Source organism: Eumetopias jubatus, unplaced genomic scaffold (genome assembly GCF_037043125.1).
Source record: "Eumetopias jubatus isolate StellerSeaLion01/CBP00866 unplaced genomic scaffold, mEumJub1_p1.0 scaffold_4, whole genome shotgun sequence".
Lineage (NCBI taxonomy): Eukaryota > Metazoa > Chordata > Mammalia > Carnivora > Otariidae > Eumetopias > Eumetopias jubatus.
Window position 1 is genome coordinate 159,767,737 of NW_028274810.1, and position 23,443 is coordinate 159,791,179.

A 23,443-nucleotide genomic window follows, 5' to 3' on the forward strand; every position below is an offset into this window, starting at 1 on the left:
TATTTTCATTCAAGGAATGGAGGTAACTTCTGACTTCTGTCAGCTACTTATATGTTCATTTATTAAGGTAATTATTTGAGTACCTACTGAATATAACAATTTGATTGTAATTGCCATGGTGGATATGAGATATATGCATACTTATAACTATAATACAAAGCTGTGTAGGAAGTGCCAAATGAGTAGACAGACAGTGAATACAGATGTTCCGGTAGTTCTTTTATTAGAAACTACAAGGCCGGAAGTAGAAATAATCCTTAAATATATTCCTAGATGCCAGAAAGTTTTAATACAGACCTTAGCATCTGTCATAAATACTTACATAAAGTAGGTGATGAACACATGCCTCATGAATTGAACTAAAGTTAAATATACCAGGAAAAACTGCAATGAGGGTTGAGAAGAGGGGAGATAAGACAGGCAGAAATTGAGTTACACCCAGGGAGAATGAAGAAGAGGGGTTGTCAGTGGTTAGAGAAAAGACAAAGCAGCATGGAGGGACAGACTCATGTCAACAGGCAAAGCAGTGGTAAGTTCGATCAGGTCCCAGATAATGTAGCAAACTAGTCTCGAAGAGACACAGGTACGAACATCCTCAGACTGCAGGGACCAGGGGTTCCAGCATGAGCGGTCACCTAGAGAACAAGATCGTGGGTAAGAAAGTCTCTCTAGCATCTCATTTCTAAACTACTTTGAAATCAGACAGTTTTCTCAGGCTTTCTTTTAGGGCTTTCAGTTGAGGGTGCTTGATGAAATTTTAGGGTTTGACTGTCCCCACCCAACCCTAGTATCTTTCCACCTGCTTACAGACAATTAGAATTCTAAGTAGAAACCCAAAAAATAGGGTGGGGGGAGGATGTGTTACATTTAGGTAAGTATTTGTAATACCACTATGATATAAACCTCAGTTTAAATGTAATCAGCCAGTAAATACGTGCAAGTGATAGGAGTATCAACTTTTTCCTAGATTTGTCAGGTTTTATTCCTGGCTGTTTTCAAGTAAGGAGAGAAGGCTTGGAGAACATGAGGAAAAGGAAAGGTTGTTGATAGAAAGGGGCCAAAATTTATATACTTCATACCCTTGACCTGGGCAACAAAAATTACGAATTAAGATATTTAGTCAATCAAGTGTAAAAATAGTTTGGGGTCCATAAAATTCTTGTTTTATGTCTGTTTTGTTTTGTCATTGTAAATGAGGCAAGTTCCCTGGGAATTTAACTGAGGTACTGCAGAAACATTAGTTCCATTCTCTGTTATCAATATTGGTACAGTGTGTCATGTTTTTCCTAATGTGGTACGAGGAAACAAGAGGTACGAAATACAGAATCTATTGCATTTGAAAGATTAGCCTATATAAATGGAATATTTAAAAACCTATAAAAATGTCCAATAGAAATTGGTTTGACAATTTGTCAAAAAGGGGGCAAATATTTTATAATCTAAAATACTTAATACATAACCATCAGAGTTGCATTTGATGAAGATTGTGTCATGATTACATGAAGGATCCGCTGAAATGGTTGTATGTTTGGAGACTACTAGATGTATAGGCTCAGTTTTCTTTTCTTTTCAAAATTTTATTTTTTTGGCCTAGCATCTTGTTTGGGAAATACAAGAGGGTTTGTGAGTCTGGCTTGAAATCCAAAAAAGCCTGATATTTTCCTTACTTCTCATAATACACAGGCATATGACCTAAGGTGGGTTAATTGAACGTGAATAGGGAATAGTGTTTTAGGAAGGAGTAAGAGATTAGAATTAGTGCCGGTGGCCTTCCTATGCCCCACTGTGTTGCCATCCAAATGTCCAGGAGTGTTGGCCCTGTAACTAGGTTGTACCTTTGGCCGTGGATCCAGCCATCTCCTTTCCCTAGGTTTCCAAGCTTATCCGGTAATCATCCAGAAATTTTTTTTTTTTTTTTTTTTTACTACTTAAGGACATCAAAAAACAGTTTCAGTTTTTGCCTGGTAACAATCACTCTTTAGAGTTGTAGGAAAACTGTTATCAGCCTAAGGATGCTACGAGGCTGATCTTTGAGAACTGCAGTTTTTGTTTGTTTGTTCTAAGTAGGGGCTCGAACTCACAACCACAAGATCAAGACCTGAGCTGAGGTCCCTTGCTTAACTGACTGAGCCACCCAGGTACCCCTGAGCACTGTAGTTTTCTAAGAGACAATAAGCGGTTACTGACTAAGCTCCAAGAGGGCAGAGACCGCATCTGAATTGATTACCATTGTATACCCAGCTCCTAGCTCAGTGCCCCAGCAAACATGTTCAGTAAATATTTTGATTTTTGACTTGAATGAATAAAATAGTAATACTTATTTATAGGCCTCCCCAATATCTTTTAGATTTTTGGATGTGACTGCTTTTAGTGTGGGTTTTCCTTAGGAAGAAAGAGAATTTAAAAACTGACACTATTTATGTAATATATGGTGATTAACATAACAATAAAAAAAGAAAAAAAAAGAATGGGGCAATAAACAGAGAAGTGCATAAAAAAAATAAATAAAAAAATAAAAACTGACACTAAGGTTTTAAATTCTGGTGAATGGGAGGCTGTTTCTTCATTAGCAGAAATGAGAAGTCCAGAGGAAAGAGTGGAGGTTTCTGCTATGGCTTTTACGTTCTCATAACTATGGGTTAAATAAGTTGTTACTCACTAGATAGCTTCGTATTTTGAAAAACATGATAGTCCCTCCTACTAGACTTTGGTACAGCAAAAACAACTTAACCTAACAACTTCAGACTGTCACTTGAACCTGTCTGAAGGATGTGCTTTAGTTTTTTTAATGGTTTTGCATATGTGATTTATTTAAACTTTCAAAACGATTAGCAAACTTGTTATTGCCCTGCTTTTGTCATTTGTGACTCTGGGAGAAGCAAGGAAGTCATTTCTCAGTGTTCTGAATATATAAAAGACTGAAATGCTATTTTTCATAAAGACTGAAGAAACTGTCATTGTAAGATCCAGTTATGGAGAAAATTGGCCAAACTCCAGCTATCTCTTCTTGCAATTAGAAGATCTTAAACTGCTGCAAGTGGTGAATGTGACAAAAACCTTATCAGAAACCTTGCGACAGATGAAGATGGAATGACAAATTTGACTATTCAACTATGGGATTCTGAAGGTAGGCAAGACTCAAGAAATAACCTTAAAGTGCTTAAAGAAGAAAAGATTGTCTTTTCAAGGTGTCAATGCATATTGATTCAAATGTCCTAAATGCTTATTCTACTGATGTGCATTTGGTTGCAATATTGAATTGCAGTGTGAAAGAGACCTTTGCCAGTAATTCTTGGGGGCAGTTACACAATTTTTTTCTTATGCCATTTTATGGATTTCTTTTGACACAGCTTTTGGCATCAGAGGAGGCACAACATAGGCTTTTGGATTTGTAATGACCTGCACATGCCCAGGAGGAGTGAGGTCTATTTCTTTGTTCTGCTTCTAGAAAGAGATATCATTTGGTCATTTAGGTAACTTGCACGTTAGTGTTATTGGCCTTGATATTGATGTTTGCCAATTTTTTTTTTTAAGATTTTTATTTGACAGAGAATACAAGCAGGGGGAAGTGGCAGAGGCAGAGGGAGAGGGAGAAGCAGGCTCCCCGCTGAGCAGGGAACCCAAAATGGGGTTCAATCCCAGACCCTGAGATCATGACTCAAGCTGAAGGCAAACGCTTAACCAACTGAGCCACCCAGGTGCCCCGATGTTTGCCAGTTCTTATATATACAGTAGAATGTTAGGGTTATCATTTCATTTCACATTTCATATTCCTGTTTCTAAAACTATATATACCTTTTTATACTTATCATTTGATACCTGAAAAAGCAAACTACTCGGAGAGAATAATTAGAACTCTGAGTTTTAATGTCTGTAGGGATTTATTTGACTTTCAGAGTGTTTCTAAAAATAGTTAACCTAGAGATGCCTCTATTGGGTGTCTTAGTTCCTGCTCTGGGTTTGTTGTTTGGGTACTCCTTTGCTAACATTTCTGTGCTGTCTCTTTCTGTTTGTAAAGTTGCTACCAAAAATGGGACGCTAGTTTCTTAGCCCTTGCCATTATTCAGCTCTTTTTCAAGGTCCAAGACCGACTTAGCTTCTGTGGCTCCTTTTACAGTGGTCATGTGTTTTTGTTGTGAAATGTTACTGTTCCTTTCTGTTCTACAAGGCTAAGAAAAGATGTATCCTTATCATAGAAGATAAAAGGAGAAAGAAATCCCTAACAATTAAAGCACTCCTGAATTCCTACTCTGAATGAGGTACTGTGGGAGATTTCAAAGAATATCTAAAATGATGCCTGTTTTCAATATACTTATGATCTGATTGAAAACCTGATACTCGGGGAGTGCTAAAACATCCCATGAGTAGTACAGACAGTTAAATGTGCAGACATTCAGAGGAAGGAAATCACTTTTCAACTGTGTTGGTTTGGAAATGTTTTATAGAGTTGAATTTAAATATGACACTTTATTATGGTTTCATAAACAAGAAAGAGCAATAAATAATCCTTTAGTGACTGTGATATATCCCAAGTATTTATGGAAGGGCTCTCCATGTAATAGGCAGTCAGTAAATGCTCACACAGTGAATGAATATGTAAATTCCTACTTGGATCTCTCACTGGCTCATCAGAATGTCTTTTTTTTTTTTTGGTCTTAAATGTAGCCTCTGCTCTCATAACTTGTCTTGCACATGTGTCACTAAAGACATTACCATTTATACTGAAACACAGGGTCATCTTTTCCCCCTTTTCTCCTTTCTTCCTTCATTCTCTTCTTTATAGTCCAGTTATTTCCTACAGAAAATTTCCTATAATAGCTTTTCATCAATCTCCTCTTCATTTCCAGTAATGCCACTTTTTTCTGCCCTGTATCATTGCTTCCCTAAACCTTTAACTGGCTTTTGTCCCCTCTGTCCACTCTCCAATCACTGTCAGATTAATCTTCCTAAAATCTAACTTTGATTATGTATCTTCCCTGCTACAAGCTTTTTAGCCTTTTGAATAAAGTCTGTATTCCTTAGCGAGCCATTTCTTTATTACTCTCTGACTTCATTCTCACTTTCCAGTTGTATCTCCACTCCCACTTCTTTACACACAGCCCTTGCTCCATTCAAGCCGGATGACTTGGTATATTCATATTCATGAGTGAATATGCCTTTGTTCACACTGTTCTTACAACCTGAGGGGCGGACCTCATCTAAATTCTGACTACTTCTGCAGGCCTGGCTCAAGTGTCAGCCTTGCCATGAAGCTTTTGCTAATCCCACTTAGCAACTTGTAAGTGAAATTTTCTCTAAATTCTCAATTTTTTTATATTTCATATTTAGCCAGCTTGGCTTGTTTTACAACTATGTGTGTTCCTGTCATATTCTGTTTTGCTCTAAATCCTTGAACATGAGAACTACAATTATAATATATAAACAATATATTAGTATAAACAATATTCATTTTGATACTCCCCATGTCTAGCACATTTCCTACGTGCTTACTCAAAGGGCTAAAGCACTAACTTAGGCCCCAAAGGAATAGTGTGCTTGTTTTATACCACTTTTGAATGATCAGTGGCAATTTTAGTATCTAGTTTGAGTTTGCACTCTTCTCCAAAGATAGTATGGGCATCAGTAATGAGAAATATCTCTCTAATTCTGCTTCCGACATTTTCTTACCCTGTAGTTGTAGGCAAATGAATCTTCCTATAGTCCAGTTTCCCTGTCTAAAAAAATGGAGGTAATGTGAACTCTGTCACATTGTTGTGGGAATTGTCAACCAAGAAAAGTAGGCGGAAAACGAATAAGAAAGGCCTTTTATTTGGGGTCTCCGAATTGCAATTCAGAGAGCACAGATTGTGTTAGCAACTGGAAAAGTGTCCCACTCATGTGGGGAAGACAAGAGGTTATTCTGAGAAAGAATTGGGGTAATAACATTATTTTGATAGAGAAAAATAAAACCCTTTTAGTTGAGCTGCTTTTGATTACTCTGACTTTAATTGGTGCTATCAAACAAAACTAATCTTAGTATGTTTTAGTTAACTATTCTGTCTTCATAAAGCTCATACCAACAGTTTTATGGTCCTAATGCAGTTGTTCTGTTTAGCAACTCATTGTAAAAAAAAGTTGCCACTTTTGGCCCAGTTCAAGAATTCACTAGTTAGAAAGGAAAATGAAGCTTCAAAATGGAGTCTCTCATGTTCAGAATTCCACAGAATTAAATGAGATCATACTTCAGTGTACTTACTTAGAACAGTCCCTGGCACATAGTCCATACTGAGTGTTAGCTGCTGCTATTTTATCATAGGTTAAACTTTTGACCCTGAAATATCTATTGAAGTATGAATCTGGTAACTCTGTATGGAGCCTAAGACTTTGAACATTTTCCTCTTAGTGATATTCACTGTCTTACCCATAGTATTAGGGAATTTTTAATTTTCCAGCTAATAGGACAACCAGAGTTTTTTTTTTTTTTTCCTAATTTCACCAAACCCAGTATATGAATGTCAAGATTTATAAAAGACCTGGTCGGCATGGTGGTAAATGGTTGTTATTCACTTTATAAAATAATTGCCTACATGGAATATTTTACTGACTCCTTTAAACAGAAATCTCCACTTAAGAGTTTATAGTTAAGCTTATACAAATGTAACTTACATACATTTTCATGAACATACTTTGTTTTTTAAGATTTTATTTATTTGAAAGAGAGTCAGATGGCGAGAGAGAGCACAAGTGGGGAGGAGAGGGAGAAGCAGGCTCCCCGCTGAGGAAGGACCCCAACGCGGGGCTCAATCCCAGGACCCTGGGATCATGACCTGAGCTGAAGGCAGACGCTGAACAACAGAACCACCCAGGTGCCCCTGAACGTTATTGATTAGGAGACAAATTGCCTTTCTAGTTACATTTTATCATTAACCTTGTGACTTCGAATAAGACCTTTCTCTGCATTTCATTTTTCAAATCTGTAAAATGAGGATACTCAACTGAGGTTTAAGATCTTGCTCATTCTTTAAGTGTGTGGTTCTGGCATAAAACGCTAGAACCTAACATCATAGGCAGTGTGATGGGACAAAGTGAAGAAGGTTCAGGTTGATGGGGAATAATAGCCCACAGCTGCAACAAAAAAAAAAAGGGCTTCTTGAGAGGAGGGACCAAATACTATTTTTAGTTCCCTACAGTGTTTACCTCAGTGCCTTGAATAAAGTTGGTTCTTACTAAACACTGGATTAATCACCAATATCTGTAAAGGTCAAGATCATATACTCTAGAACCAGATAATGCTTGGGTCTGCACTTCTAGTTCTGTCACCAGCTGGGGTACATTGGTCAAGTTACCTAACCTCTCTAGGCCTAAATTGATATGGAAAGTGGGGATCATGATAGTATGATGATAGTTGTGAAGGTTAAATGAGCTAATATTAAGGCCCTCAGAGCAATGCTGAACACATAGTAAACTCTGTTCTTACTCTATACATATTTGGATGATCTGTAACCTTAAGAGCAGCTGAATGTGCACGATGGAAGTAGGAATATATTTTCTCTTATAGATGTATCATGGAAGACGGATTTTTACATGGTAAAATTTGTCTAATTTGGTTGGGGATGAAGTTACTCATTATGTTTTGTTTTGTTTTGTTTTAAAGATTTTATTTGACAGAGACAGTGAGAGATGGAACACAAGCAGGGGGAGTGGGAGAGGGAGAAGCAGGCTTCCCGCTAAGCAGGGGGCCCGATGCGAGGCTTGATCCCAGGACCCTGGGATCATGACCTGAGCCGAAGGCAGATGCTTAACGACGGAGCCACCCAGGCGCCTCTCAAGTTATTGTTTTTTTAAGAATGAGGCATAAAGCATGTTGTCTGATTGCTTGAGTTCACACCAATCATTTTATATAGCCAGGATTGGTTAGACAAGAGGTAAGACACTTTTTAATAGTTTCTTTCCAACCCTCAAGAGGGGTTTGATACAGGGCACCTGGGTGGCTCAGTTGGTTAAGCAACTGCCTTCGGCTCAGGTCATGATCCTGGAGTCCTGGGATCGAGTCCCACATCGGGCTCCCTGCTCGGCAGGGAGTCTGCTTCTCCCTCTGACCCTCTTCCCTCTCATGTTCTCTATCTCTCGTTCTCTCTCTCTCAAATAAATCTTTAAAAAAAGAAGGGGGGGTTGATACATTGTTCCAAGAATAAAAATTTTATCTGCAATTCTAATCTGTTGTGTCAAAACATGAAATCTTGTTAGGTATCCTGGAGACTCCATTCCTGAGGACCCGCACATTGTGTTAAATTTTTATTTTAAAATCAAAGTCCACTAAAAAAGTCTTGGTATGTGGAATTTTTTTTTCCAGTAAAAAGAGTTGCCATCTAAAAGAAATCAGCTCCAGACATTTAAGTAGAGTTAACAAGATACCCAAGATTCCTGGGAAAGGAATCACCACGGTGGTCCCTCTTTATTCAAATACAGGACAATTGGGCACTTATTGCTCTTGCAGATATGTGACCTAAGCACTTTGTGGCTTGATAAGGGACCTTCTTCCCCCAAACCAGCCCCTCTTTGTATAGTCAGGTGTCTGGGAAAGTATCAAGGGCATTGGATCTCACCTCTTTTCCTATTTTGAAGTTTAGCATAATTAGAACCTTTCTCACGGATGGAAGTCAGCTGGTAGGAAAGGATATCTCAGACTCAGAAGAGGAGTGTTCCTTTAGGGAAGTCTGGAATGGTGACCTGGATGCCACATCAGGAAGCAGATTTTGTCCTGACTTGGTATGTGGCTGATGCTGGAATCTGACCCCTCCCTAACCCCTAATCACCTTGGAACAACAGATAATCTTTGGTACTGGGAACAATGGCTGTAGATATGATGTAGCTTTAAAAATTGTCCCTTTGGGAAGCCAAGAGCAATATACCAGGTACCGAGACCTCTGCAGCCCTCTAAACTCACAGCACTGAATAAAAATATTTTGGATTGTGTGGGACCAGTTTGCAACACTGCCAAAACCGGATCTTCGCGCTAGACTTTCCTGTACACTACAGGATTTCTCATTTCATTTTCAGGCATTTGGAAGTCCAACAGTCTCTTTGGACTGCAAACCCTCCAGTTACTTGAGAACAATTGTGAGGTAGCAGCTGAGGCCCATGGAAAAAGGACTTCCTGCTCATTTGAGGTGGGAAGTGTTAAGTGATTTTAATTTGAATAAGGAATAAGATTTGATCTTCTGATTTAACATTGCTTATGTTGATTTTAGTCATAGCAGCTTTGCCAAAGTAGTGGGACCGTGTTCATTTAAAGGAGACTTAAAGAGGACTCTGGTGACATTTCTGCAAATGCCTGGAAAATTTTATTTGGTTAGATCAACACTAGTCGCTATACAGTTGGCAAGATTATTTTTTAAAGATTTTCTTTATTCATGAGAGATAGGGAGGGAGGCAGAGGGAGAAGCAGGCTCCCCAAGGAGTAGGGAGCCTGAGGCAGGACTCGATCCCAGGACTCTGGGGATCATGAGCTGAAGGCAGATGTTTAACCAACTGAGCCCCTCAGGCGCCCTGGCAAGATTATTTTAAGATAACTGACAATGAAAAACCAAAAAGCTAATTTCTCAAGTTTTTGCGCAGGCTGCAGAAAGGAAGTTGGAACCAGAACCAAGGAGAGGCCAAATCTCCAATGCCTACTCAGGCCAGCGGGGCCGGGTGGGGCAGGAGCCTCACACCCGCGCGCTCAGGGCGGCCAGCCCCAAGGAGTCACGCCCACGTGGGCGGGGCCGCAGGGGTGGGACTTCCTGTCGGGGAGATTTCTCGCTCTCTCAGGAAGAACCCAGCCACAGATCCCGCTGGAAGCCTGGTGAGTCTGACGGACCCCAAGTTAAGGTAAGTCCTGCATTCCTGCGACTTCATATGGGCCGTCGGGCCGTCTGGGTCGGAGGTGCGGGCCTGGGTGCTGCGGGCGGCCCTCCGCGCCCGCGGCCGGAGTGGGTGGGAGCGCAGGGTCCGAGGCCGCAGCCGGGGCCCCTTTATCCCTGCGGTGTTATCCTTAGCCCCGGCCGCCGAGTGACACCGGGAACAGGCCCCACGTCGTGTAGCGGTTTCGCCCACGCGTTCTCTCTGAACCTTTGTGGCAGCTGACGTAGAATAATGTTCTTTTTCATTTTTACTGATTCCAAGGAAGCTCAGACCTGGCATATATCCAGGGTCATGCAGTCCCAGTGTGAGCCCCTCATGTCATGCTGTCTGCAGTCGCCCTGCTGGGGACAGGTGACAGGAAGGTGGCATGGTTCCCACTGTCAGGAAGGCTGTGACCGGGACAGAAACAGTTGGGAATGTTTCAGGCGTTTGTCTTTAGGAAAGTGAAGGTGAATAGAATATGCTCATTTCCATCAAGAAATATGCTCAAAGTAGTTGTGAATATAAGGCACCTACGCAAATGATCAAAACGTAAGGAAGACATTCCTGAGTGCCCTAAGTGTGATGCAGGAGCTTTATGGGCTCTTCCAGGTCAAGGCATCCTCCCAGCTTTTCACTGTGTGTACCTTCCTTAGGAATGTTATTCAGGCTCAGGACTCAGTCGTTGCCTACTCAGGTGACTTACATAGTATTTATATCTGCAGGTCATATCTCTTCTGTGAGCTCGGGATCCATAGTTGAGCTGCCTAATTGACATCTCCTTTTGGTTTCACAAAGGCTTCTCATCTTCTACTAACTAAACTTTTGATCTCTCCACCACCTATCCAGATCTCCAAACTGACTCTTTTCTGTTACTGCCTGTTTCAGTGAATGTCACTATTATCCATTAAGTTGCTGAAAGTGGGAAATCTGGGCATCATTGAACTCTTCCTTTCATATCCATATCCAAATTATTGCTAAATGCCCCCAACTTTACCTCCTAAAGCAAGTATCTCTCCATTCTCTAAACTTCTCTATAAACACCTCTCCCTCCACTCTCCTATGTCTAAGCCAACGTTCGGGTCTCCTCTGGACTACTGCATCCTAAATCTAAACCTCCAGTTCAGTCTACCCAGCACCCACTCTCCACTCCTCCCTCCACCCTCCAATCCGTTATCTTCTATAGCGGTGGTGAAATGATTCTTCATGGCTCTGTCAGAATCTTACCTTTAAGGCCCTGCCTGGGATGATGCCTACTATCTCCCCAGTCTCATCCCTTGATCTCCTAGCTGTCACACTTAGGCCTTTTAGTTACTCTTCACTTAACATCCTGCAGTTGAGTTAGTTAATGCCTATTCACTTGTCCTTCAGATCTTGGTTTAATCATGTTGTCAAGGCAACCTTATCTTATACCTAAGGCCAGGTTAAAGCTCTTCTGTTACATGGTTCTCTCATTGTACTTCTACTTAGGCTTTATTACACTTGTGATTTTGCATGTAGTCTGATTTTATTAATATCTGACTCCCCACTAGCAAGTAAGTGAACTGGGCCTGTTTTCCTCACTATGATGCAGTGCCCAGTGTATCATAGGTATTCAGTAGATAGCTGTCAGATGATTAAACAAATAATGAATTCTGAATGGAGAATCCCTAGAAGGGGTAGCTTTTGAAATGGGCATTGAAGAATTGGTAGGAGTTATATCTGTGTGGGTACTGTTAGAAGGCAGAGATATGAGAGGCTTGAGCAAAGTTTCTGGCAACAAAGCAGATGCACTGTTCTGTTAAGCCTGGAAGAGAGGAATGGAGTAAGAATGGAAAAAGAAAAAAGAATGTGGAAACAATTCTTGAGACACTCTAAGCAGTGGCTTCTGTAACTTGAAAAGTGGCTTCCCTTTTACATTAAAAAAAAAAAAAAAACCTTAGGAAAAAAAAAAGGGCAACTGCCAGCAGAAACACCTCACTGTTTCTGCCCTTTGCCCTCCCCTCCTTTCCTCTTTCCTATACTGTGAGCACCATGGTAGGGAATTCTGAGTAGTCTTTAAGGTGAAACTGTGTCAGTTATTCTCAATTATAAAAGTGACAAAATTGGGGTTGCTTTATATTTTATTTTTTAAAGATTTTATTTATTTGTCAGAGAGGGAGAGAGCACTAACAGAGAGAAGTGGCAGGCAGAGGGAGAAGCAAGCTCCCTGCTGAGCAAGGAGCCCGATACTGGATCCCAGGACTCTGGGATCATGACCTGAGCCGAGGGCAGACACTTAACCAGCTGAGCCACCCAGGCATCCTTCGGGTTGCTTTATAAATGATGCCACATTTTTCTGGCCACTTGCAAAGCTTCACTGTCCTAGGTTCCGATTTTAGAGTGTGGTCAAGCCAATGGTGAGTTTTTTTGGTATTCTCTTCAGAAGTCAGTGGAAAGCTGGACAGTTCAAAAGACAAAAATATGTTATTTTTTCTGGGAAATTTATTTTTTTTTTGTCATGGAATATTCTTTTCCTCACAGGTTGTAATAGAAAGATCAGAGGATTTTAACATCGGAATTGAGTATATACCTTCTGTGCCTTCCTCTCAAAGCTTCTTTAATTTCAGCATTCCCAGTGTTCTTTTATTTTCACTTTATTCTCTACCCAAACATGCACCTATCTTTTAAAATACTTCTGTATCCTTTCTTCTCCATCCCCCAATCGAGTGTTGTTGTTGTTGTTGTTTTTAAAGATTTTATTTGACAGAGACACAGCAAGAGAGGGAACACAAGCAGGGGGAGTGGGAGAGGGAGAAGCAGGCTTTCCGCTGAGCAGGGAGCCCGATGCGGGGCTGAATCCCAGGACCCTGGGATCGTGACCTGAGCCGAAGGCAGACGCTTAACAGCTGAGCCACCTAGGTGCCCCGAGTGTGTTTTTTTTTTTTTTTTTTTAACATTATGTTATGGGCACTTTGGGAAACACTTTTATACAGTGTTTTTTTTATGTTAATGTTTCTACAATAGAAGTGGTTTAGGTAAGAATATTTTTTAATGGACCTATGAGTGAATCTTGAAAACCATTGAACTCTAACACCAGGAAGAGGGCAATTACATTTGTGATTTTGTACATGTGATTCATTTCCTGAATGAAAGTATTGTGCTAATTGAGATGTTTTTCTGAACTAACTATTCTGTAATTAAGACTTATAGATTTTTAATTGCTTTGTCCTGACTTGTGTTAAATCTATTCGGAAGATGGCTGATCCTTGGCAGGAATGCATGGATTATGCAGTAACCCTAGCAAGACAAGCTGGAGAGGTATGAACTGAAATCTTGTCAGCCATAATGTGATGAATGTGGACAGCATGTGGTTGTCCTGTGAAATAACACATGCATTTTGATTAATTTGTATTTGTTTTCATTTTACTAAACATTTTCAATGGAGTCAATACTCTGATTTTATGTCGTTAAACCTTTTTAATGACAAATGTGAATTTAAAATAGGATGTAAAATTGTATGATTTTGTACCTAGAATGTCATAACCACTAAAAGTTTATTTTATATACATTGTGGTAAGACATTTTTAAGAACATCATTTCAGACAGATTGAATGTTTAAACCACTTCTATATTTCATCTTTTAGTTTGATTTAAAATGATATATGCCTTTTCTATTTGCTTATCAAAAAATCTTTTTAGGTGGTTCGTGAAGCTATAAAAAATGAAATGAATGTCATGATTAAAAGTTCTCCAGCTGATTTGGTAACTGCTACTGACCAAAAAATTGAAAAAATGCTTATATCGTCCATAAAGGAAAAGTATCCATCTCACAGGTATTTTTTATTTTAGTTTCACATGATGAATTGAAACTTAGGTTAGAGTCAATGTACTAGACAGATTTTGATTCTAGACACAGAAATTGACTTTAGTTAACTTAAGCTGAAAAGGAATTTATTTAGAGAGTGTTGGGCAGCTCAGGAGCCCTGAGAGCAGGGCATAGGCAGAAGTCAGGAAGGCAGTGCTACAGGTGCCCAGGAGCCATTGCTTCAGATGCCACCGGTGTTACCTTCATGACTGCTGGCTTTGGATATCTTTGCCTCATTATCTCAAGATTACAGATCCTGAGCAGGAATGTCTTGCTGAACTCCAGTTGCTTGCCCAAGCTCAAGCTGCCAGGAAGGAGCAAACAGGAGGTATTTGGATTCCTTCGTAGTAAGAGGAGTGTTTGGATGCTGGGAAGCTAATATGACAAACCTGCCACAATTATGATTTAGAAGTTTTATTCTCTATATTGCAAACTTTTTTATGTATTAGAGTGTTGGTGACTTTAACGAGTTTGAGAGAAAACACTAAAATCAGGGCTCTCTTACAGAGACATGTAGCAGAAACATTGTCATCCTTTTAAAGTTTTAACATTGTCATTCTCTACTTTTTTTTTTTTTTTTGAAGATTTATTTATTTTAGAGCAAGTGTACACGGTATGGGTGGGCGGAGGGAGAGGGAGAGAGAATCTCAAGCAGACTCCCCGCTAAGCACAAAGCCTGACACAGGGCTCAAGCTCACGACCCTGAGATCATAACCTGGGCTGAAATCAAGAGTTGGATGCTTAACCAACTGAGCCACCCAGGTGCCCCTGATTTTCTCCTTCTTGGTCATGCCATTATCTGTTCCTGATATTTTAGCCATTGAAAAGAAAAAATGTTTAAAGCTGTGGCTAAATATACATCCTCTTAGTAAAAAGGCTTACAGCTAAGTGAAAAGGGGATGAAAGAAAATCATAATGATTATAGGATAGTTCAGTATTGAATAAAAGAAAGAAAATGAATAAAAGAAATAAAAAGAAAACCAATGAACTCAGACACCATTTACAAAATTCACCTGAGATTTCAAACATAGCATGTTTTAGGAAGGCATGTAGACACAGTAATTTTGGTGGGTAATTTGCTTTCTCATCGACTTATTTAATGTTCTCTATGATGTCCTTTGCTGCATAGCTAATTATCCTAAAAATTTTGCAGCTCTAGACAACAAACATTTATTATCTCAGAGTTTTCAAGGGTCAGGAATATGAGAGTAGCTTGGCTGCATGGTTCTGGTCGGGGTCTCATAAAGTTATAGTCAAACTGCTGGTCAGGGCTGTAGCATTTTAGAGCTGAAGGATAAGTTCACTTATGTGATTGTTGGTGACTTCAGTTCCTCATGGGTTTTCTGCTAGTAGCTCCCCTCATTTCTTCGCCATTTGGGCCTCCATAGAGCAGCTCTTAACATGGTGGCTGGCTTCCCCTGGGGCAAGAGAAGGAAAGGGACAGAGGGAGAAATAGAGTAAATAAGATGGAAACCACAGTACCATTTTTGTAAACGAGTCTTCACAGTTGCATATTGTAACTTCTGCTTTGACTCTTGGTTAGAAGAGAGTCACTCAGTTCAAATTCACACTCAAGGCAAGGGGTGTTAGGTTCTACCTCTTAAAGAGAAGAGCATGAGAGAATTTGTGGAGTTATTTTTAAAAACCACATTTCTTTAGTAAGTTCTCATCTGCAACAAATGTGTGTACATACACACATGTGAGTGCCTTTATTTACCCTGGTATTGGATTTGAGAATTTTGAATTTTATTTTTCACATAACTTTGCTCTGGGGGAAATAAAGTTTTCTCACTTTATCAGTCTGAAGGAAGAAGGAACAACAATAGGAAAGGGCATATGGACTTTTGTTATGTATTAAAGTAGACTCTGAATCTAAGGAAATGTTTAGGTTTGAAAATTATTGAAAGCAGTGTGAAGATTTGGAATTTGTCCTTCTTGCTTTTAGTTTCATTGGTGAGGAATCTGTGGCAGCTGGGGAAAAAAGTGTCTTAACTGACAGCCCTACATGGATCATTGACCCTATTGATGGAACAACGAATTTTGTACATAGGTATGTTTTAAAATGTTAATATTGTAATAACTTGTTTGTATACTAACTGAATGGACCTAGATACTTTAGAGAATTGTATAATTTGTAGAGTGAAATGTATCATGCAGAATTTTCATCAGATATGGAAGAGATGATGAAATATTCATGCTGTGGACTTGTACAGCAAGGGGTCCTGTTCATTTTTTTTCTGACTGGTGGAACCATACAAAAATGTAAGCAAGCAACATTGCTGCTTTGAGATTAAGGAACTAATGGAGTCAATTTTGGGGGTCACGTAGAATGTTGTCTATATAGAGTAGGTTCAGTCTGGGAGAAAAAACTATCAAAAAGAGCTTGGGGTTTAGGATCAACAGATTTGGGCTTGATTCCAGATGCTTTTATAGGCTTTGTGACCTTAGGCAAGTTACTTAATCTTTGTAAGCCTCCGTTGTTTTTTAACGTGTAAAGTGGGCATCTTACTTGTACCTGCCTCCTAGAACTGTTTGTTCATGGGATCCAGTGAGTAATACTTTTATATAAGAACTTAGTGTAGTGCCTGGCACAAAGTATGTAACTCAGTATATTAGCACTAAAGGAAAGCCTGAGGGAATTGCCCGTGACACTTAAAATGGGTAGCCTAGTTTGTTGGGATTACACATAAATGTTATATTTGAAGTTGCCGTGTAGCTATACATATCTTTACTAGTACAGAATTGTTAAAGTCTGTAAAGCTAAGATCTAGAATCTATATGTGGAGTGTTAATGTGGAAAGATGCTCATGACATAACATAGAGAAGATTCTAATACAGAGTGTATACTATGATCCCATTTTTGTTAAAATGAAAACTATTAAATATTAAACGTTTTATTTTCAGTAGTTGAACACATTTTCTTATTTTGTTTATCTTGACTCTGGAGTCAGAAATTACAACCTGTGTGTTCAGACTGTCATGCAGCCATAGCAATAGCTGTGGCTAACAGTTTACTTTTAGTAACTGTGTGTGAAACTCCCAAGTTTGGTATTAAAGACAAGTAACAGTTTGTTCTGTACAATTTGATATCTGTGTTTATAGGTCCTGACTATGGGAGAAATGACCAAAGAAAAGAGACTTTTTAACCATGAACAATTAAAAAATTTTTTTAATTTTTTTATTTTTTGAAAAAAAAAATTAGTTACTATATTCGTGGCATTTGACATTCCAAAGATGTAAAATGTCATACAGTGCAAAGTGTCCTTCCCACTTCTGACTGCAGTTTCTCAGGACCTATCTCTGGAGGTGGCCACTGTTACCAGTTTCTTGTGAATTCTTTCAGAGATGTTTCATGCCTGTAGAAGCTAGAAGCATCCTGTATGTATGTATGTATATGCACCACCTCTCCCCATATTTCCCCTATTTACACAGAGGGCTGCATACTATACACACTGTTCTGTGGGAGGAGGGATGAGACTATTTATATGAAAAGTTATATAGTCAATTACATTATGAAAAAACATGTTTATTGAAAATAATTTTATCTTGGTAAATTTGTATATATGTGTGTATGTTTTTTTAAAGGTTTCCTTTTGTAGCTGTTTCGATTGGCTTTACTGTAAATAAAAAGGTATGCTGTTTAAATTTATGGTAAAATGCCTTGTTCTCATTTTCTGAGAAAGTACATGTGTCTGTAATAAATTTAGGTTTGTCTCTATTCAATTTATATGGCTGCATTATTTCAGAGTAAGCTGCAGAACTGTTAAAATTGGCATAATACTTTTTCCATTAAAGAAAATTTAATGTCTGAGAAGCAATAATTAAAAGGAAAAAATACATGCAAATAACTGAAATACAATTCAGTATTTAATCACCATTATATATGTGATAGAGTCAGATGTGATAGGAGTTGATGTGTGATCTAAAATGCTAAATGAAAGAGGTGGGATTTGAGCTAGGAATGTCTTAATAGGGGTCAGTGAAGGGAGACTTTGAAAGACCAGAAAGTGGTAGGGGCCAGAACATGGTTGGGAAATGCTGAGTATGTTCAGGAGCCCAAATACTTGCTATATCTAAAACCCAGTAGAATACAATCTGTAGCAATTGCATTTCCTTGCTGTTTGGCTATTTGATCGATCAAACAATGAATGATGTTTACTAACATCTTACACACCTGTGTTCAAGGAGCTTGTGATATATTTGATCAGCATGTACACAAGAGAGTTAAAAAAAATCTATGAAAATAAAACATCTTAGGCACAGGGTTGCGCTCATTAGTGAGAACATCTGAAAGAAGCTAAAGGAGCCTTTAGCAAATAATCAGCCTTGGGCTATGTGCTGTCCCTGCCACTGAATTAACTCGTGGTTCAGGCACAAGTTAGATGTGCGAATAGGTAAATACATAGAGCAACTATGAAACAAATGCTGTGGGAACATGAAGAGGGGTGTATCCGATTCTGCCCGAGTGGTTTGGGGAAATCTTCATACAGAAGGGGTCTTTAGAATTTGGTCATGTGAGTTGGGTTTTAGAAACGTAGGAGTTTTTCAGATTAAAGAAGAAAAGGAGGAAAGCATTTTAATCAGAACAGCTTGGAGAAGAGCATGATGTGTGTGGGGAACGAGATGTTCATTGTGAGTGAAACTCTGAAAGTGGCAGGAGCAGAATTGATGAGGTGAGTTAGTTGTGGTTTTATTGTGAGGCACTGTGGCCTGTGTCAGAACATTTAGATTTTTTTAGGCTGTAGAAAACCAGTAGAGGTTTTTCAAGTACAGTGACAGATAATTCTAGCAATACAGAGATCATACCAGAGGGGCAGGCTGGGTGATTCTGAACTAAGATGGGCCAGTGAGGGTGGCTGAGGAAATGCCAAAATCAAGAAGTGCTTTCAAGATGAAATTTGAAGATGACACGTGGAGAAGGAATGAGGTGTGATGAGGTAATGAACGATCTTTGACCTCTTTGGTTGAGGTTTCTGCAAGATGAGCTGAAGCATAGGTTCTTACCTGTGACAATGGGATTACAGGTGGAACAGGCCACAGTTAAAGGTGGTAGTTGAATTTATGGACTAGAAAGAACAAACCTCTAAGAATATAGACATCCAAGAGGGGAATGGAAGATACGGAAGAGTGAACAAATCCTGACCTACACAACTTTTAAGGGTTGGACAGAGAACAAGGTCTTTAGAAAAAGTGACACAAAGATGGATTAGTGAGTGAGGTAGGACTAAAAGTCCTGCCAGAAACATGGGGGTACTGGATTAAGTAATGAAGTGTGGGTGATGGTCAGCAGTCTCCAAAGCTTTGGAGATGGCATTTGGTTAGTAGGAGTTCCTGGGTAATCTCTTTTGGGGAAGTTTCAGAAGTGTGTGTGATCAGGGCAGAAGTCAAATTGTAATTTTTATTAAGAGGAGAATGGGAGAGGTGAAGTGTAGACTACCCTTTGGCAGGGAAGGGAAAAGGAGAAGATAACATCTTGAAAATTTTGTGGGGGAGGTAGAAATTTGGTGTGAAAGTACCAGAATGAAAATCTGAGAGAAGAAGGATCAGTTGATAGAGGAGTTTTTCAGAGACATTTGAGAGGGTAGGAATTATAATACGGAAGGAAGTAGGAAATATTTACCTATCTGGGGCAGGAGCGTGAGAGGTCAAGGTGGGTGCTCTTAAGTTGAGAAATGGATGGGACAAGAGTCAAGGATTCAAGTCTGATGACCTCCTTTCTCTGTGTAAGCTGGAAATTATCATTTTTAAGTATCCCATAGTAGTTTTTTGAAAACATTCTCAATATAGTGGATTTTTTTGTTACTGCCTTTAAAAAAAGTATTGATTTAATGGTGGAAAATACTCAGGTTTGGTAAAGGAAACTTTTCCTTCTGCAGATGGAATTTGGAGTTGTATACAGTTGCCTGGAGGATAAGATGTATACTGGCAGGAAAGGAAAGGGAGCTTTTTGTAATGGTCAAAAACTACAGGTTTCACAACAGGAAGGTAGGTTTATCCTCTTCTTTGGTGTGGTCGATATTATATACATGTGTTTTATTGTTTTTGAGTTAACCAATGGAGTTGTCCCAGTTGTTAAAAGATTCATAAATTGTGTGTATTTTCCCTTTATGTTTTTATTTCCACCACAGTTTTGAATGTGGTAGTGGGAGCCAAGAAGGCAAGTATAGTCCAGCAAACACCACTTCAGACTCAGCAGCTTGCTAAGTGCTGGGGATAGAAAGATGAATAAGAATGGCTTCCTGCCCCCATGGAGTTCATGGTTTATTTAAGCCACTACATCTCAAATTCTTTGTCAAATTGCTCTAATCTGATGTTGCTGGGACCAGTTGTTAGACTGTAAATCTGAGGGGGGGGCAAGTTTGTTAATGTCGGGAATCATTAAAAATGAGGTCTCTACATTTTTTATGACCTTGATGATTGGTATTTTGTCTTCTATGTGACAGCTCATTGAAGTTTTGAGTCACCTTTTTTCCATAAACCGTGTCCAACATTTCCCACAGTTTGTATTTCAGATTCTTTTAAGTGCATCAAGAACTTAAAGATACTTGCAAATCAATCTAAATTCAGAATCCACCTACACTTTTATAACTTTTCTCCTTGAACACTTAATTTGAGAGCAGATTTTTAGTTCATTTTCTTTTTATAGAACTGAGACCCCAAAGATTGGGACATGCATCATTTTTAAGGTGATAATGTGAAAAAACATGGCATCTTATAATCAAAGTAATGTGGTAGCTTTTGTAGAAACTAAACCTTTCCCTTTTTATAATTTTGCTTTTTATACTTTTTAAATTAGATTATGTGATTATTAGAAGAAACAGTAATTATAAACATGTTCAGAACAAGCTGGTAAGCATACACTGGTGGGAGGAGATGAAGTGTAGGGTATGCTACACAGGGAGCCTATTAGCCGAGAGTGTTGAGTGTTTCATGAGCTTCAGTCATGTTGTTTCAAAGACAGAATGGAAAGCATTGGGTAATCCATCAATTTAGTAAATGGAGGTCAGCCACCACTCAAACTTGTTTTATTTCAAATCTATATTTAAATTATTTAATTTCTAAATTCTACTTTTTAAATATTTGAGGTATTTGCTTGTTTCCCACTAAAGGTATCATGAATGTAAGCAACTTGGTTATATTCTACACTTTTTGGGGATGATCTAAGAAGCAGACTCCTTGATTATAAAAACAACCACTTAAGGATAATTATCAGAATTTTAATACTTCAAGGCTTAGAATGAAAGAAATACAGTACAACTAGGGTGAGGGATAAAAATGGTCCTATTTTATTCTGAATTACAAGTTACCACATTTTTAAATCAGAGTTCTTATTGTTAAACTCTAGTGATTATTTAAAACATTCTCTTTTAGATATTACCAAATCACTTTTGGTGACAGAGTTTGGCTCTTCCAGAACACCAGAGACTGTAAGAATTGTTCTTTCTAATCTGGAAAAGCTTTTGTGCATTCCTATTCATGGGTAAGCTCTTTTCTTTTCTTCCCTGAAGTTCCAGAGAATTTAACATTTTCAAGAATGAATTTTCCATAAAAATGAAGTTTTTTAATAGGCTTGGGATCAGTACTATAATTATAATTTTGTAATGTAATTAAAAAAACTTTTTGAGAACAATTTCAAACTTAAAAAATTTGCAGAAATAATGAGGGGGAAAGTACACCCTTTACTTATAGTCACCTGTTGTTAACATTTTACCCCATTTGCTTTATCATTTTATCATTCCCTCTGAGTGTGTGTGTTGTGTGTACATAAATGAATGTGTGCATACATAAGTGTATACATACCTTTTATCCCACTGGACTATTTAAGGGTAAATTACATATATTATGGCTCTTTACTCCTAACTACTACAATTTATTTTAAGAAATTAGGGGTATTTTCTTCCATGACCACAGTACAATTGTTGACCTCATAAATTTACGCTTTATCTAATCTACCATCCATATATAATTTTGACAGTTGACCTAACAGTGTCCTTTGTAGCATTTTCTTCCTCCAGTGCAAGAGTCAGTCTAGGGTCAAGCGTGAATATAGTTGTCATGTCTCTTCAGCCGCTTTTGATCTGGAATATTTCCACAGCCTAAGAAATTCCCACCTCCTCTTAGTTTTCAAATTATTTGCATAAAGGAATACAAGGTAGTAGACTCTTATAACTTATTTCTGGTTTCTCTGTATCAATAGTTACTTCTTCCGTGTCATTTTTTATTTTTTATATTTGTGCTTCTTGTTGTAAATCTTGGTTAAATTACTTAGTGGTTTGTCTCCACCCCCCACCCCCCCGAGAACCAGGATTATGATTTATTTTTCTGATCTACAGCTTTTTTCCTCCCTGTCTTGAATTTATTTTTATTCTTTGATTTTTTTATTAATGTGTTAGGTTATGAATTTTTATTTTACTGTTTTAAACGTATATCATAGATTCTAATATGTAGGGTTTTCATTATAATTATTTTTCACAAAATCTGTAATTTGTATTTTCCCTTTCACCTAAGAGTTGTGTTCTTAAATTTCTATAAAGAAATTTTTTAAATTTCATTTTTAATTACATCATAATGAATCTGCTATGGAGTGACTAATATTTGTGCCTAGTATGTGATTAATTGGGGGGATGGTTCTGTACACACTGAAAAGTATATTCTCCGTTATTAGGGTATAATCTTTGATATATAGCCTAAAGATGAACCTTATTATGTTGTTTGTTTTGTTTTTTGTCTACTTCACCTGTCTCATACTGAGTGATATGTTAAACTCTTCCATTATTGGTATGTTTCTCTATATTTCTCCTTGCAACTCTTAGAGCTTTTATTTTACGTAAGGTGGAAGATGCATTATTTGATGCCTATACATACTGTATAGGCATACATACAACTTCTTGTATAATTTTAACTTTATATAGTATCCTTTGCCTTCTTTCATGCTTTTAGACTTAAAGTCTGCTTTGATATCAAAATTGCAAACTCTACCTCATTGCTATTTGCCTGATAACTTTTGGTCCACTCTAACTTTTAGCCCTTTTAAGTGTATCTCTTGAATACAGCGTGGAATGGAGTTTTGCTTAAGAATGCAAATGAATTTAAGTATTTTTTTCTTTTAATAAAACAGGCCTCTTCATTTATTAATATGACTGTTTTGTTTAGTCTCAATTCTACCCTTTGGTCTTAGTTTTTTGCTTGACTTTAGGAAAGGATGGGGCAAGCATTTTATAAAGTTTTCCAGGTCACCGTTAGATTGTATGAGCTCATCCTCTACAGATTCCTTGAGAAGAGCACATGTGTATGACTCCATGACTTCTAGCACATTCTGTACTGTTTTTCTATGACCTTGAATGTTGAACAGCCTGGCTGGATATAATATCCTTAAGAAACAGTATAAACTAAATGTCTTGAAACTGCTATTTTACTGTTGCCTTGCTTTGTATATTGCTTTTGAGAAATCTGATACCATTCTAATTTTCTTGGCTTTTAAATTCATGTTTTGGGATGCCTGGGTGGCTCAGTTGGTTAAGCATCTGCCTTTGGCTCAGGTCATGATCCCAGGATCCTGGGATCAAGTCCCCCATCGTGCTCCTTGCTCAACAGGGAGCCTGCTTTTCCCTCTACTTCTGCTGTTCCCCCTGCTTGTGCATGCTTGCTTGCATGTGCTCACGTGTGCTCTCTCTCTCTCTCTGACAAAATCTTAAAAAAAAAAAAAAAAATGTCTTACTTGGAGGCTCTGAGAATTTTTGTTTTTTTCTTGTAATC

The 23,443-nt window shown here is 38.3% G+C and overlaps 2 protein-coding genes across 3 annotated transcripts in view; both read left to right on the top strand.

Annotated features, from left to right (window-relative positions):
• Nucleotides 1-16: 16 nt before the first annotated feature.
• Nucleotides 17-4,258, top strand: SLC10A5 (solute carrier family 10 member 5). Its single transcript, XM_028111612.1, is given in 15 exon segments — nucleotides 17-22; nucleotides 560-654; nucleotides 2,833-3,062; nucleotides 3,065-3,168; nucleotides 3,171-3,216; nucleotides 3,219-3,266; nucleotides 3,269-3,300; nucleotides 3,303-3,374; nucleotides 3,377-3,416; nucleotides 3,419-3,457; nucleotides 3,460-3,520; nucleotides 3,718-3,807; nucleotides 3,809-3,865; nucleotides 3,867-4,155; nucleotides 4,157-4,258. Coding segments are annotated over 15 exon segments (1,311 nt in total).
• Nucleotides 4,259-9,773: 5,515 nt separating this feature from the next.
• The window catches only part of IMPA1 (inositol monophosphatase 1), a 38,325-nt gene continuing 24,655 nt past the window's right edge, over nucleotides 9,774-23,443 (top strand). The window contains exons 1-7 of one of the 2 annotated variants that reach the window (XM_028112744.2): nucleotides 9,774-9,849; nucleotides 13,078-13,140; nucleotides 13,522-13,655; nucleotides 15,633-15,737; nucleotides 17,273-17,318; nucleotides 19,564-19,672; nucleotides 21,059-21,167. In XM_028112744.2, the coding sequence (XP_027968545.1) occupies nucleotides 13,078-13,140; nucleotides 13,522-13,655; nucleotides 15,633-15,737; nucleotides 17,273-17,318; nucleotides 19,564-19,672; nucleotides 21,059-21,167 (566 nt within the window). In that variant the 5' untranslated portion in view covers nucleotides 9,774-9,849. Of the gene's footprint in view, nucleotides 9,850-13,024; nucleotides 13,141-13,521; nucleotides 13,656-15,632; nucleotides 15,738-17,272; nucleotides 17,319-19,563; nucleotides 19,673-21,058; nucleotides 21,168-23,443 lie in introns of both variants that reach the window. The other variant, XM_028112749.1, reaches the window with a different exon arrangement.